The sequence below is a fragment of the Ascidiella aspersa genome, chromosome 6 (assembly GCF_963924565.1).
Source record: "Ascidiella aspersa chromosome 6, kaAscAspe10.2, whole genome shotgun sequence".
Taxonomy (NCBI): Eukaryota; Metazoa; Chordata; class Ascidiacea; order Phlebobranchia; family Ascidiidae; genus Ascidiella; species Ascidiella aspersa.
Window position 1 is genome coordinate 3,491,115 of NC_139452.1, and position 17,226 is coordinate 3,508,340.

Consider the following 17,226-nt stretch of genomic DNA (forward strand, 5'->3'; position numbering starts at 1 on the left):
AAAAACGTTCGCTGAACTAGATTGTTTACCCTGGATTCTAAAAATAATGAATTTACTCACAATCAAAGGTTTTGCAAGATTTTTTAAAATTATCGGTACATTCATCTTTTCCTTTATAAAGCGAATAAAATCTCTTTGATCCATTAAAACATTAATACTATAGTATAGTACGATTTAATAAAGCAAAGATATAATAGTTTTTTGTTTAAAGTATGTACTGACACCTATATGCAATTTATAATTATATGTTAAAGTGTTTTGCCGGTAAGGTAAAGTCCCTTGATGTAAAACACGTTACATCAGAAATAGAATTTTGCCTTTAATAATTTAAAAGAAGTATTTAACTCTACAAATTAACTTAAATAATACATTTTTTTCGGACAAAACTCCATACATTTTGTAAATTTGTTCATACTACCGTGGCATACCAATCTTAATTAGTAACAATGCTGAAAAACGGAATAACGGTATTTTTGTTTTTAAGCATTGCCAATTCCAATTCGTGACTTTTTTAGCGTTGTCATTCAATTAAAATTGGTACTTTATATGAAAAATAATTTATAGTGCTTATTAGTTTTTAGTGCTTTTTCAAAAAAGTCAAGTAACTTAAGTTAATTATCATGCAAGTAGTGAATGTTGTTGGGCCCAAAAGTCCAGAAACTCTTAAGGTTTTAGTTGCTTGCTATGAATCAAAAATTGATGCAAAGTTTTGTGAAGGTAAGTGATTTAGTAATAAATAGTTAATTCTGCAACTAAAAAATTTCAGTTGCATGCAATAAACTATGTTAGTTTCCTTGTTGGCACTGGTCAAGAATCCTACCACTTTTTGTTTACAGAAACAAAACGAGTTTTCAAAATTAAAACTGCAAGGAAAAATAAATCTGAAAGAACAAATATAATAATAATACTTCACCCACCCAAACGCTAACTCTCACCCTAACCCAAATATTGTTAGCAATGTAAATGCCCGGACAAAAATGTAATAGATTATAAATCAGCGCCAGGCATATTTGTTGTCATAATCTTCACTGTACAGCAACTTTTATCAAACCAAGCCGAAACAAAATGTAGATTTAAATCTGTAACTTTTAGGGTCGGCGCATTTTAACTAAATGGAGAGTTTTCTGCATATAATAAACACTTTTGTTTGCATGTTGCAATTAACTGTTTTGGGGACCCTATTTGTAATGTGTAAATTAAACACAAATCAACTGTATAATTTGTATTTTTTTATTTGCAAAGGGTCTACTTTAAATGTCACCTTTAAAAATGGAGACTCCTTATTCTCGTCAAATGCTGCTCTCAGGTAAATGAAGCTAATCTACAAACTCTAAACTTACTAACCATATTTATTTCTATACTTGAGTGCTTGTTTAGGAAATCAATTTTAATAGATAAAATTACCAAAGCCTATATATATGACACAACAGTATAACTTGAAGAGGTGTTTATGAACAGGTATTTTTCCTGATTGAAGTTAATAATAAATGAAAAAAAACAAGCAAATGCTTTAATGACACCCGTAGATGATTTAAAAGCTTGACTAGTTGCCCTTTGATAACATGCCAAAAGCCACCACTTGAGTCCTATTTTAGAGCTATCTTAGAACCCGATTGTATTCCAGTACAAAGATGTTGGCATATAATGCTTTCCCAAAATCACGCCATGACATACCTTTTTGCCTATACATCGTCCAATTTGGTCACAGGATCCCATTCAAAACAAATTTTGACATAAAATTTTGGCGGCAACAAATTATTGAGTGCAGTCGGGTCTTTAGAGTACAATTTTGTAAATACAAGTTTAACATATAACACTGAAATTTAGGTGTGTTTTTGAGATGGCCAAGAGAAAAGAAGTGAGTGGTTTTGAAGCTGGCTTGCTGGAATGGGAGTTGGTTTGTCTTCGCAAGTTGGTGGCCCAATTTTGTTCGGGTAGCAAGTCGCTGGCTCAAGATAAGACCTTCGTGAAAGTCATGTCTGACCTTGAATCTTTTGTTGACAAACTGAAAGAGGTAAATACTCTTTATGCAACTGTTACGTAGTTAGTTTTTTTTAATTAAAATTTGGTTTAATAACTTATATTCCAAAATTAAAGTTTTCATGGAAACAACATCAATAAGTGCAATAACGAAAATAAAAGAAATGTCAGAAAATAAAAAAATATATTGTTTTTGTGATATGTTATGGCTATGATGTTTTAATAAATCACCAACTACATGTGTACATTAATTTAGTTGGACTACAAATATACAATATAGGCAAGAATTATCCTTGCAGTACTTTTTATGAGTGTTTTAGTTTTCTATTAGATTGGTACATTGCCGCATTTTTGTGACGTAACATTCATGTTTACTAATAGAATTAGTTAATACAAATTCAACACTAGCATTAAATTGCATGTGTATAGATGGTTTCTTTTCTTATATTTTAATATTCCAATGGCGGTCACATAAAAAGTTGATAAAACTGGATCGCAAAGAAAAAATATTGAAAAACTTGGAAAGTAATGTTTTTATCAAAATACTGAGGTTTATCTCTTTTTACTGTTAAAACTGAAAGTGTAAATCTTGATCCACAATTTTTTTATTTTTTTTTTATTTATATGCAGAACAACCTTGCGAGCTGTTTAATATTAAGCTCCTTGCATCCTGTTGTGCAATCAGCATTAGAGTTTAGTGAAAAGTTCCCAAAGCTTTCTGCCTGGCACAATGCGTTTACAAGCAAAGACAGTTTCAAAAAAGCTTCTAAACTTGTGGAGTCCAAGACGGATGGCAAGTTTCAGGTTGGTCCATATTGATTTTGTGATTTGTGAAAAACTATTATTTATAAAAATATTTTTTCTTTGTTTTTACACGATACTATTACCATTTTAATAATAACAGACAAACTGAATCGGTCGGTCATAATGCAAGCAAGGCAAGGCTAGAAAAGCACTTGCCTGCATTGAGATAATACACGAGAAAGTTCCAATAATTATACAACCATGTGGTTGGTTTTCTAGCTCGCCTTGCTTGCATCATTAATCAACTCAGTTAATCTGTCAAAGGCTTTTTTCGGACATGTTAACAAATCTTCCAAAAATGCTCAATTTTCATCGACTGGATATGCTTACAAAGATAGTTTTATGTTAAATTCAATAAATTTTTTCATTGCAGAGTTACTTTGCTTTGTTACCCAAATCTACCTCAAAGCCAACTGTTTTGCCGCTATCAGCCATTGTAACTAAACAAACTGAAGATGCTAATACTACTGTTAAGGTATGTATTAAGCACTCGCAAAATGCAAGGAGTGGCTTTATTAATAAATTTTATATAAAAGTCTGATTGCTAGATAAGTTATGTCCCATAAAGTAATGTGTAAAAATTTTGACTGAAAATCTTTGTTAATACTCGAGTAATAAGGCTTTTGCTTTTCAGTGCAATTTGAATTTTTTTAAGCGAATATTAATACCCCATCCCTAGGCTAGATAACTGGCGGTCGAGTCATGGCTCTTTTTGAAGAGTAGACTTGTTAGGTATCACTCTATACGAGTCACTTCTTATATATCGTTTTGTGGCGATGTTTGTTAACTTCAATATCGTTAAACAAAGAAAATGTAAATAACTATACAACAAAAAGTGTAGTCAACTTTATAAAATTGTTGTTCAGTTTAGAAGTTGGTCATTATTTAGTTTTACATTTGGAAAACATGCTATTGGTCAGTAAAATTAACTTTAGGGCCGGATTTGGCCCGCGAAATTTAGCTTAGTGACCTCTGCTCTAAACCAACTGTTTTCTATATAATAATGGTCTAATATTCAAGACAGGCATTCAGAAGAAGAACATATAATATTAGCATTTTTGATGTAGCAAAACTTAAATGGATTGCATGAAATATCACTCTAGAATACTTTTATTACCACACTGCATCTGGTGTTTGCTTGTAAATGTTTTTTTTTAAAAAGCTATTTTTTTTTAATTAATATTTTTTTGATATATTTTTTGAAAGATATATATATTTTAGGCAATTTTTTTTGTAAATGGTCGGTCACCTTCGTTGCTAAACCTTATGTACTTCAAAGCTGAACTCCTATCTGATTTCTAAAAGTTTAAAATATGGATCGTGATTTTATTTCCAGGTTGAAGTTAAAATTTCCCCCGAAGAGTTAGAGGCCACTAGATCTGCATGGAATTCCACTGCCAGACCTTCGCCAAAAAAAAGAGAACATCCAATGTCAGTGTCAACATTATGTTTATAGTCGTCAATGCACCGACCTGTTATGTAACGTGATAAGGAATGCGTAATCCAAATAGGTTTCTATTACATTACTCAAAAAACTACAAAATATAAAACCCTCGGGAGACCAATTTATCTAAATTCAAAGGGTTAATGCTTGCAACCAACTTATTTGTTTAACCAAGTATATTACAAAATAAATACAAAAATGAAAAATGAGTTTCTTAACAATAAGGTTGATCTGGTATATTTGCCTGTAATATAGCTTAATATTGAAAGCCAAATAGGTCAAGTAAATCAACAGCATCCTGATAAAGATGTTCCATTGGGAACTTGTATCATCATCAGTTAACGTGACTGGAATATATCCAAACCTCACTTATAGAAGGTGGAGCGAGATTTTGTCCTGATCCATGAATAGATAAATTCAAGGGTTTTTGTAAGACAACCGAATGTTTAAGTTGTCATTTGTCATATTGTTATATTGTTTCTTCTTCAGTCTTCCCAAGGAAAACGAACGGAACGTTTTAATCACCAGTGCCTTGCCATATGTTAACAACGTTCCTCATCTTGGAAATATCATTGGGTGTGTGCTCAGTGCTGACGTATTTTCAAGGTAAACTTATGTTAAAAATTGTAGAAAAAAAAAAAGAAAAAAAAAAAAAAAACCTTGCCGTATTTCACATTTTAAAATACTCTACCGAACAGCAGTGATGATAATAAGACCGAAGTAGACGCAAATCATTGTTTCCAGGTGTAGGTCGACAATATAATATTTAGTAAAATTAAATTTTTTTAGTTTTTACAAGACTGTAGTTTTTTGTTTAAAAAAAAAGAAGTTAAATCACTGAATAATCTAAGAAAAACTGCTTCGCTACAAAAAGAAAGCAAAACATTTCTCTGTATAAATTTATTTTTTCATTTAAACTTCCGTTTGGAAAAAGTAAACAAAGTCAATCTACAAAGATAAAGGCAAAATAAACATATTTACGAAGCATGAAAAAACACAATACTATGACAGGCCTATATTTTCTGAATTAAAAAAAATAAATTGACTACGTTAATATGTTTTTTGCCGTTAAAATTGTAAGATGCACGATTTTGTGGATTGCATGTTGATAAAATAAACACTTGAAACACAGTGGGCCAATCTATTTAACAAAAACTAAGTAATTTGTAAAATATTTGGGAGAATCTGGTTTGACACATAATTTCCTGTGTAATCAGAGATGAACAGTTGATTTCCGTTTGATACAAGCAGGATATACTATGTCAGTGTTTCTTAAAATGGTAAATGGTTCACCCCAGGGTAAATCAAATTTTTGCAGGGGTGAACCAACCAAAAGGGGTGAATAAGGGTGAACCGTCAGCAATGGATGATAGCCCTGCAGTAAATCGACTACTGAACTGGTGTTTTTTGATGTGTTTTTTCACTTATTGTAATAGTGAAGTTGGTTTGCACTGAGTGTTTAAGTACAAAAATTTCGTGACTGTAGTTTGTGGTTTTGAAGCTTCATATTTCTGGACCCGAGAAATTGTAGATTTGCAATGGTAAAACTTAGCTTGAGTTGATTTTAACAAAAATCGAAACAACCTCATTTTGTGCTGTTATATATACACGAGATAGTTTTATCATATCATGAGACAAGGGTGAATGAAATCTTGGGATAGATGCTAGGGGTGAACAAAGCTAAAAAAATTTAAGAAGCACTGCACTATGTCACAGGTACTGTCGTCTGCGCCAGTGGAACACTTTGTATATCAGCGGCACAGACGAATACGGAACGGCCACTGAGACCAAAGCTGCCCAGGAGGGTGTGACTCCTCAAGAGGTTTGTTATTATTTTTCATTGGTGTGGGTGGGCTCCACATAAAAATTGACACGCTGTATCCACGTTTGTCATGTTTAAAATAAGTAGATTGACTTTAATACTTCTTTAGGGTGCCTTGTGATGTCTATAGCATTTTTTTCTGCTAACTATAGCATTTTTTTTTTAACACACTGAAATACTTAGATAAAGGTGTAATATATATTATTATCATTAAAAATAAGAAGCTTCGTTTCTCGTTTTTTTGAACAGTAATGCTTTTTCCACTTTTCTGAAAACAATTAATTTGGTGATATTTTAACGCATTACCGAGAACATCGCACTGATGGCAACGCTACATAAATCATCGATCAAGCAAGTCGAAAAGTAGCTGCATCCTTTCTGTAAAACCAGCATTTGGCGAAGTTCCAACTCACGACAACCACTGTTTGTCACGACTAATTAACGCATGTCGCATGTCGCACAGGCTCAGCACGCCATACGGGGATTTGGTCGCCGAATTTTCAAAATTCAAGGGCGTTTTTGCCAGCCAAATCAAAATGATTGTTAACCACACAAATAACGTGACATCCATTAGCTAACGTTTTTGCGTTGTTGCACAAAGTTTCCAATAAAATTAGCAAAACTGAATATGAAATTAAAAAAAATAGTTTTTACGTATAATTCATAATATAGTTTTTATCTGTTATAACTGCAAAACGTATACCACAGCAACTTAATTTGAAATACAAAACAGCAATGTTATATAAAAAGAAAATGTGTATAAGTTATAATATTAATATAGGTAAGTAACTAAAAAAAGGCTAACCAAGTACAAATGTTGAGTCTTACTGCAACACAAATGAAAGACAAACTAAGAGCAAAAACCAACACATAAAAAGCTCAACACATAAAGAGAACGACATGCGATACAAAGAAAGCTAAAACGGTTTAGACAACTTAACACTGTTCATGTTAATCGCTATGCGATAACTTTTCCTGAAACCATTACAGATCTGCGACAAGTACAACAAGCTACACAGCGAGGTCTACGACTGGTTTAAGATCGACTTTGACCACTTTGGTCGCACAACAACCCAACAGCAGACAGAGTAAGTGGAAACTATTGCAAATGGTTGGAGCATAATGGTTGGAGGTTGTAGTAAGACTCAATAAGCATATCGAAGCCCATACAGAAGTTGGTAGCATTTTGAACGTTTCGAAAATTCCACCTTTCTGTACGGGCTTTGATATTCTTACGTCTTACAAACAGAAAAAAGATAGCAATAAAACCTATCATAAAATTTTATAGAAAGTTAAAAAAAAATAAAATTGCCAAAAAATTATAGAATAAAATTCACAATAAAAGTTGACAGCTCTCTTACTTAAAGCCCAAAGTACTTTCTCGAAAATAATTAGTATAAAGTTTCCGATCGATAAAGAAGTCTTTAATTTCACCAGAATCGCCCAGGACATTTTCTGGCGTTTGCACAAGAACGGCCACTTGGAGCAGCAGACAGTCGAGCAACTACATTGTCCCAAGTGCGATCGGTTCCTCGCTGATCGGTGAGTGAGGCTTTTTGGTTAATTATGATTTTTTTATTCCAGGGAAGTTGTATAAAGGTCACTGATATAAAATATAGACACACATATGTGTTCAACAGTAGAATGCTGGCGGCTTGACGACTATGTCGGCCGAAGAATCAGCCAGAAAACTGAAGAAACTGGTGCAATTTTTTTATTTTTAAGAATTGAGTTCATGTGCCTGAAAGTGGCTTATTACCTAAATACACGCTGAACCTTTACAAAGTCACGCTCGTACTTTACGTGATTTGTTGTGTTTCATTCCAGATTTGTTGGGGGGCTTGTCCACTTTTAGGTTAAGCATGATTGCAGGGGTCAACCTTTTTGTTCAGTAGTCAAATTGGCTTCTTTTGAAGTATTTTCTCTAAGAGTATAGCGATTTTCTGTAAAAAGCTTGTCTATTCATCTTACAAAGTCACGCTTGTACTTTATGTGATTTGTTCTGTTTCATGTCAGATTTGTCGAGGGAACTTGCCCACTTTGCAATTATGAGGACGCGAGAGGCGACCAGTGCGACAAATGTGGGAAGCTCATCAACGCTACAGAGCTCAAAGTGAGTTGATAAGCCATATTACTCAGGGACATGTAAAAAGCAAATTCTTCTTTATGTACACTACGCACGGATCTGTAATGTAGCTTAATATTGAAATCGAGCTTAAAGTGAGTTGGACAACACTTTTAAGGTCAAAATATACCGGGAATTTAATCTTTATACTTTTGATACACCCATTTCTGAAATCTACAATTGTGTTTGTTTCTTAACTTACAAGGTTCGCTTTTTTATAGTAAGTCTAAAGAAGACTTTTGAGCTTAAATTGTCCAAGTTTACAGAAGTAATTGTCGACCTTGTGGTTGTAAATTAAGGCATTTTTTTTTCGAAGAATATAAACCCTTTAACGCCTGATAAAAGTCAATTAGGTGTTTTCGAAACGCTGATACAATGTAACGTATCCCGTTCTACTTTCCAAAACCAATTTTTGTAAAAGGGGTTTGCAGAATGGGGGCAACTACTACAAAGTTAAACCTAAAACTAACACTTTGCTTGCGACTTTCTTGCAGAAGCCTAAGTGCAAAATGTGCTCTGACACTCCTTCGGTACGAAACTCGGAGCATCTATTTATCGACTTGTCAAAGGTGAAGCGTACTGCATATAAGTCTGTTTTCTTTCTGAAAAAGAAAATCTGAAAAAGATTAAAAAACAACATACTTTGTTTTTCCAAACCACCTTGAACCCAAACTACCCCAGACACTGGTCAAGTCATTCGAGGGCCAGGGTTGATCTTCCAACATTTGGATTATATTGACTATAAACCTATTTTGTCAAGCTAACACCTTATTTTTCCATAAAAAATGTAGTTACATTTTTATGAAACTAAAACGTTTCTTTTTTACCACAAAATCCATCTTCTTAAAATACCTTTAAAAAAACAAAAAAAAAACTCACTGCTTCAAAAATCCTTAAAATTACTAAAATACGTCATCTTTTTCAAATCAGCTGGAACGCAAATTACGCGAGCGGCGAGGCCCTGGCCAAGTCGTTCGAGGGCCGGGGTTGGTCTTCCAACATTTTAATTATATTGACTTCAAACCTATTTTGTCAAGTAAAAACCTTATTTTTTTTTTGTTTAATTTTTGCCACGCCTAAAACCTAGTTTTTGTTTTGAAAATACATTTATTTCTCTTGAATTAAAACTTTTACTTTACCGCAAAATCGAACCCCCTAAGATACTTCTAAAAAAAAATTTAACTGCTAAAAAATCCTTAAAGGTAAAAATATCAGTAAAAACAGATCATTTTATTTTGCAAACCAGCTGGAACCCAAACTACGCGAGACCCTAGCAAAGTCATTTGAGGGCCAGGGCTGGTCTTCCAACGCCAAAACCATCACCGAAGCTTGGCTGAGGGACGGAATAAAACCCCGGTGCATCACACGTGACCTCAAGTGGGGAACCCCCGTGCCCCTGGAGGGCTTCACTGACAAGGTGGGTAAATTTTGTGACGTCACTAAACTTTCGCGCCCCCGTAAGTCGTGTTGTTTTTGTTTGAATATTTTTGAATGCGTACTGGGTGTGACGTCATAATGGGGTTGTTTTGGTTTCAATTTTGCAATATTATAGTTACATTGTTTTATGCCTTTAGCAGATATTCAGCTGTATTTGTTTTACTTTACTTCATAGCTGTTTGTCATAATGTCATAAACGCCCGCCCTCCCTTTTTTATCTGAAGAATTCTTATGAAAACGTTGTCATAAACGCCAGAATGAATTTCAAAGCCCATACAGAAGTATAGGTAGAATTTTATGAAAGTTTTGACTATTTCTTTATTCATTTTCAACATCACATGGTATTGGAAACGTAAAACTTTTGTTGAAAAGGAATAAAGAGTTATTCGAATAGTTTGAAATGCTACCTACTTCTGTATGGGCATTGATGTTCTTACTACGTTAAACTGTTTCGCTTGGTAACTTTTCAAGATTACGTGCCTAGGTGTTCTACGTGTGGTTCGATGCCCCTATTGGCTACATTTCCATCACAGCGAACTACACAAAAGACTGGGCTCAATGGTGGAAAAACCCCAAGGTAAAAAGCATAATAAAAGTAAACTAAAGACCCGTTGTTTCAGCTGTTTTGAAAAAAGGTATAGACTTTGATGAAAAATACCTGATTTATGGTTTAAAAATATGAACGGCAAGTGTGATATTGTTTGCTTAAAAGAGAACATACATAAAAAAACAGTTTGCACCACATAAAATATTATAAAGCTAGCTGAAAAAGAGTTGTCAATAACACTTTTACTAAGATCGATAAAAACGAAATTGTTTTCTTCTAAAAATGTTGATTTTATGTGAAAATTTTATAAAAGTTTTTTTAATTTTGAAAAAATGTAAATTTGAATAAAATATAATAGTAAGTATTTTCAACAAGAACGTGGCGATGAATATCTTTGTGTTGTGATAAAATACCACCAACTGTGAAAAAAAAACGTACTCACAATTAGGTTTAAACAAGAAACGTTTTTTGTCTAGAACGTGGAGATGTTTAACTTTATGGCGAAGGACAACGTACCCTTCCATAGCGTTGTGTTTCCCTGTACTTTGCTTGGAGCAGACGACAACTACACAACACTCAGTCATCTCAACGCTACAGGTAAAAAAACACTGCTTTCTAACTTTTATAAATTTTCTAACTGTCATAAATAGGTATGTATGGGGTGCAAGCAAAAAGTGATGCACGGCCTTAAATAAAGTGGTAGATTGAGAGAAATTTAAATTGGCATTTCCGAGCAGAATATCTGCAGTGCAACAGAGTAGCATGAGACAAAGAAAACGACAATTCTGTTTAGAATTTTGGCTTAAAGAGCATAAAAGATTATCACACTTTTAAATAGAAGATAACCATCTCAATTTTACTTTTTTTGTACCTTTCTAAAGTCCGATGGTGTACTGCCCCAAAACCCGCTTTTATTTCAGTTAAAACTTGACCCGCTGACTTAACCTCTGACCCTTGAACCCGCAGAATACCTCAACTACGAAGACGCAAAGTTTTCCAAAAGTCGTGGAATCGGTGTGTTTGGAGACCAAGCCGGATCAACCGACATCGGTAAGTTTGAAGTACAACTACCTTTAAGGTCAAGGAAGTCGATAATATCGGATCGGAGCCGATGTCCGACGCTAGGTGATAGTATCGGTAGTCGTCCGATACGATACTGAATTAATTTCCACTCGTTTTAGCTATAGTAAGAAAACATTATCAAAGACGTTTTGATACACACTAATCAATGACTGGTTGTGATACAAGTTCCTATTGAAACCTCTTAATCAAGATGATGTCGATTCACTCGACCTATTTAGTTTTAAAATTCATTTTTAACTAGATTACAGATCCGTACATAGTGCACAAATCTCTAAAGATCTAGACAGGATAAATTCGTGGTAACTATAGAAAACCAAATGAAAAATAGAAAACAACAATAATAACCAGGTAAAAATAATATTATGGTGTTATAGTCTTTCGAAGTAGCTCAATCGCGCCATGTTTTTTAAAACAAAGGCGTTTATATATTTAGAAATCGGTGATCACTAGAATTTAATATACAAAAATATTTATTTTTTATGAGTTTTCTGGAACTACACGACAAACTTATTGCAATACTCTCTAGACCCGGATATTTGGCGCTTCTACCTTCTCTTCATGCGCCCTGAAGGTCAGGATACGCAGTTCAGTTGGAGCGACTTCCTGACGAAAAACAACTCGGAGTTGCTGAACAACCTTGGAAACTTTATCAACAGGTCAGTATACATAACTGATTGTAGGGTCACCTTAATAATTGGGTTAAACTTAAAAATCTTTAAAAAGTAGTTTGGAGCATAATGGTTGGAGGTTTACTCAGGAAATATCAAAGCCCGTACAAAAGTAGGTCAGATTTGGAATGTTTCGAATATATCTGCATTCATTTTCATCATCAAAAGTTAGAAAAAACACTGTTTAGGGTTTAACCTAATGAAATATCATTATTCACTATGGTCAATGTTTCGCGTATAATTTCAAAAAAAATCCCGCTGTTTGGTTTTCAGATATCATCGTATTCGTATTATTGCGTTTTTCTTTTCCTTTTTTATTGTTCATAGCTGGTGTTCTGTGATTAAGTTCAAACTTAACTTTTTATTTTTATTTTAATAAGGTGTTTTACGAACTTTGTTAAATTTTCCCAGGTCGCTCAAGTTCGTGAAGAACATGTACGACGGAAAAGTCCCCGAATGCCAACTGACCTCGGTTGACCTTGAGCTCATGTGCTTAGTCAACCGTGAACTGAAGGCCTACGTGGAAGACATGAAATCGATAAGGTATAAAAAATATATTTTAATAAAAGCAATCGTGAAGGAGGCTTATTCTGCCAAGCAACATGTAAATAAAAATTTTCGTTTTATATATACCTCCGTAAACTAGAAATTAAACTTAAAAAATCGTCCAGCAACAAATTCAAATTTGACTCTTAATGGACCTTGAACCTTAAACCTTTTTTCGAAAAAAAAAGAATGTTGTTTCGGTTTTTACAACTGAAACGTGCATTTACGCAATGTGAATTCTCCGATCGAGTCACTCTAAAGTCGTACTGGCCAACGATAACACCCAATTTATAGTACAAGATGCCTTCTTTCAAAAGGCTACCGAAATCAGTCAGCCATTGTTAGTTTGACTCAGTGTATTGTTAGTTTTACCCACTAATGACTATGTGTAAACTGGCCATTAAAAACGTCTTATTAACTACCATTCCACAAAACTGACGTCATTTTGTCGCAGACTTCGTGACAACCTGAAGCGGGTTCTGACCATTTCTCGGCTTGGAAACCAATATTTGCAGGAAAACCAGCCCTGGAAGAAAATAAAGGGAGACGAGAATGACAAGTAAGAAACCAGCAGGAAAACTTCTTTAATCGATTTTATTTGACAAAAATCGAGAAAACTACCCGTTCCGAACCCGACGTTACTGCAGTGTTTCCAAACCCATGGGTCGCCACCTAAAATTGGGTTCATTTATTATTATTTTAGGATAAATTAACCTTTTTAGGTCAAAACATTGTATGTATCGCAAATTAAAGCCGAAATTTCTTCATTATTTTGGTATCGGACAAGTAGCGATACTACCACTTGAAATCGGTTATCGACCCCGATCCGATCCGATTGTATCAGAAACCCCTAATCACAAATGCAAAAAATCTATGAAAACTAGGTAAGCAAGGAACCTTAAAAATAGCAATTCTTACGAAAGTAATCCCAGCCTCTTCCAAGTTAACCGCCTAAATTAGCATCAAAGCTACTCCTCCTTTTAAACTTTAACTTCAAGGATTCGATTGTATGAAAACGTTTTGTAAAAAGGAAATACTAAAAGTTAGCAATTTAAAAAAAGTCATCCCAGCTTTTTCCAAGGTAACCGCCTAAACCAGTGAAACAAACAAGTGCTGAAGAAAAATATCTTTTCCAGGATTCGAGCTGCCACAGTTACTTGCGTTGCCTCCAACTTATCTTGTCTCCTCTCTGTGTTGGTCCAGCCCTATATGCCCGTCACCAGCGGGGTTATTCAAGGTCAGATGAACGCGCCACCCGGGGTCAACGTCCTCGGCGACACGCCTCGCTTAACACAGATGCTACCCACCGGTCATCGGATAAACGAAGTAAGAAAAAAACTTTTTTTTCTCAGGATTTTATACTGGTTGATGAGTGTGGATGTCCTTTCGTTTTCTGTCCGATACTGATACCTCGATAGTGTTTTTGAAAAATTAAGGCCGTCTTATCTGATATCTAAATGGTCTCGTCCCTTTTGTCAATTAGGAAAATAAGCAAAATCTTGTAAATTCAATATTTTCTACTTTTTAAGCTAATATAATTGATTTAGCGATAAGAGCAAGATACTTTTGATTGTTATTGTTGGCTATTTTTTTTCAAACAAAATCCCTTTCAAAAACGTTTCGTTAGATTACAAACTATGGTGTAAATATTTAAATTTATTTGATATCAAATCGACGCCAATAACACCCTAGTATCGGACGAATACCGATACCACCATTTGGTACCACGTTTCAACTCCGATCCGATATTATCGAACATTCTTATCTGCAAGTATTTGTTAAAAGTTCTATCAATGAGTATTGAGCACCCTAAATTTCGTAAACAAATTAAAAAAGAAGTCATATTTAACGATACGCCAAATTTAACCTCTACAACTGTTTTTAACCTCCAGCCCGCTCCGCTATTTCGCAAACTGGACGAAGCTGAGATGGCCGGGTACAAAGCGAAGTTTGGCGGGAAACAGAGCACCGAAAGCCCACAGAACGCCGCGCCAGCTCCCGATGTACAACCGACCAACGCAGCAGCCAAACGAGCGGTCGATGCGACTGGAGACGCCGCAGGTTTGGAAGCCGAAGTCGCTAAGCAGGTAAAACTATTATAAAAAACGTTAGGACGAGGTAGTATCTCTGTCCAGTGTCTTTTTTAAGGTGTTTTGGGGGACCGAAACGGTCCCCCAAATTTCTCCAGCGGTTTCACAAAAAATAATAAATAATTCGTTTAAGCAAATATGGCTATTCTTTGGTATTTAAATGAAACACTTGCGGTCTCTTAAAACTACTTAGCGGTCACCCAAACCAAACCTTAAAAAAAACCCTGTCTCTGTCAACGTTATTTTTGTGGACAAAAAACGTGTGTATGTTTAAGAAGGGTTTACCCTTTTTTCATAAAGGGCAGGATAACTGAAAAGATCGCGGACCGGATATAAAAATTTGTATGGCGCTTGACCTAATTATTATGAAACAAATGAATAAAAAATATCGTGAACTTTGTAAAATGGTCGTTTAATTTTGAAATTTAATTTAGGTTAGCTTTGCATATGACAACATTCGTGTTTATAAACTATATTAATAACCATGTTTTAGGAAAATGAAAAATGGTGTAAAAATAACGTAAAACCGGGTAAAAGTCATCAGTTAAAGAGCTTTTGTGGAATTTAAACAATAACTAAAAACTTTCTCTATTATGACGTCACAGGGCGACGTTGTGAGGTCACTGAAGACGAATAAAGGTGAGAAGAGCGACATTGACCGCGAGGTTGCGAAACTTCTGGAACTGAAGAAGAAACTGGCGATTCTTAAGGGGGAGGATGTGAACGCAAAACCAAGCAAAAAGTCCAAGAAGAAAAGCAAGAAATAAATTACAAATAAAGAAATTTAGATTTATGAATGTCATGCGTGTTCTTGACGCGGTTATTTGTCGTCTCCCTATATCCCAAAACTTCGCTTTACAAAGAGACCTGTGAAAAAAATATTCAACCCTTTCGCCATCAAAAATTTTGTTCCGACAGCTTTATTTGTCTGTTATCTTGTATGGGGTTCCGATACAAATCTCTTTATGAATTTTTTACATGGATTAACATTTCAACGTCATCTTTTTTTGCTTAAAAAACAAAATTAAGTAAAATTGGAAGAGTTGTACGTTCGCCTTTTATAGCTGGGCAAATTTTGGCTTAAAAACCTGAAAATTTTTTCTAGGAAAGTTTTGATTTTAATCAATTTACTAATTTTGTGATACTAATGACGTGAATAGGTATCAGATCTAAAGGGGTAGTTTTGCCTGTAATGTTAAGTATCAGTATCGGAAAACAATGTGAACCTAATGCATATTCCCATAAAAACTATCTCCTTGTACATTTCGCTTCACTATCTGTTTATTTTCGTGCTCATCCGACAAAACGTTTTCAAGAAACATCGCTTCGATAAAATTGGTTTTACTAAAATCATCCATTTATGCATAAATTTGAACGTAAAAGACAGTCAACAACTTGACCATTCTCAATTTATTAAACAAAGTATTTTAAACCTTTCGGCACCCCAAAGAATATTTTGTTTTATTTTTTGGGCTTCCAAGTTACTTTTTTGGGCTTGTATTTACGCAATAGGTATTTTGTTTTTCTATAATATAGGTGCGATTTTGAAAAAGGCATAAATATATAGGCCATCTTTTCCCGACGGCAAAACTCTTGTCAAGTTTAATGATATTTAAAAAAATGTATTTAAAATGATATTAAAGTAATTTGCAAGGTCATATTAAACAGAAAAAAAAAAGAAAAATATTCCTAACACATATATGTCTATTCTTAATACATTTCGTCATTTTACTCGCTCCATATCCAAACGTTTGTTTATCGTACTTTGCACTGCAATGCCATACTTTACTAAATTTGTTCCCAATAATTGCTGCTTTTGAAGTTCGCGCAATATTCTCTTACGTGTAAAGTTACCTCCCGTTTGTTTTCTTAAGGTTGTTGTTATTTGCAAGATGCTGATCTAAAAAAACATGTGTTTTCTATTTCTTGTAAACAATTAAATATACCCGAACATTCGTGTTTCAACAGAATTAATCAAAAACAAAAACTTCCGTTTCTCTTGGTAACAGAACAAACCTTTCTTATAGAAGTTAAATATTAAGATGTTCCTGCAAATGGATTATTTATCTCGGTAACATTTTAAATAGGAAATATCATGGTTCGTTTAGGAATCGGTCAGTTTCTTTTTCAACCAGAAAGTTTACGTTTTGTTCATTTTTTGAAAAGCACAATATTTTTTTTAGCATCTTATCAAAATGAATTTAAGTAGGCTACACCTCAGACATTAAAATCCATATGGCATTCTGGCTAATAACGTGTTAACCACTGGAATTATAGATTTATTAAGAGTTTGCAATTTTATGTGCTTGCTTGATCTTCGTGAGTTTTTGAAATCTTTTCACCGTACTATTTTGCTCCTTGTTCGTTCTTTGTTATGATTATTAGTTTGTCTGCTTTTTAAGGTTTGCAAACGTTGCGATATTGTGAGTACAGCAAAAAAGAATTAAGCAGTTGCTTGATATATATTACCTTCGTCCCTAATGTGTTTGTGGTGTTGGTGTTGAGTCAAAGTTTAATGAAAATAAATAACTACTACATATCATAAATTGTTGTTTCATGTTACAAGATGTCTGATAAAAGAAGTGGTTGAATTTTTGTAGATCTAATAAAACGCGTTTTCTCAGATCTTGTTACTGACAAATAAGTCAGTTAACTTGAAATTAACGAATGCTGCTTGAAT

The 17,226-nt window shown here is 34.1% G+C and overlaps 1 protein-coding gene across 1 annotated transcript; it reads left to right on the forward strand.

The window, feature by feature from the left end:
- The first annotated feature begins 575 nt into the window (after positions 1 to 575).
- LOC146139194 (methionine--tRNA ligase, cytoplasmic-like) lies at positions 576 to 17,045 on the forward strand. The gene is made up of 22 exons (XM_083393008.1): positions 576 to 717; positions 1,243 to 1,306; positions 1,828 to 2,014; positions 2,611 to 2,784; positions 3,158 to 3,259; positions 4,121 to 4,215; positions 4,718 to 4,834; positions 5,945 to 6,050; positions 7,041 to 7,138; positions 7,488 to 7,592; positions 8,067 to 8,163; positions 8,670 to 8,744; positions 9,422 to 9,592; positions 10,097 to 10,189; positions 10,636 to 10,756; positions 11,126 to 11,209; positions 11,769 to 11,898; positions 12,322 to 12,453; positions 12,911 to 13,015; positions 13,593 to 13,782; positions 14,349 to 14,543; positions 15,152 to 17,045. The coding sequence occupies exons 1-22, from the start codon at positions 621 to 623 to the stop codon at positions 15,311 to 15,313; spliced, it is 2,700 nt and encodes an 899-aa protein (XP_083249134.1). The 5' UTR covers positions 576 to 620; the 3' UTR covers positions 15,314 to 17,045.
- Positions 17,046 to 17,226: the final 181 nt, after the last annotated feature.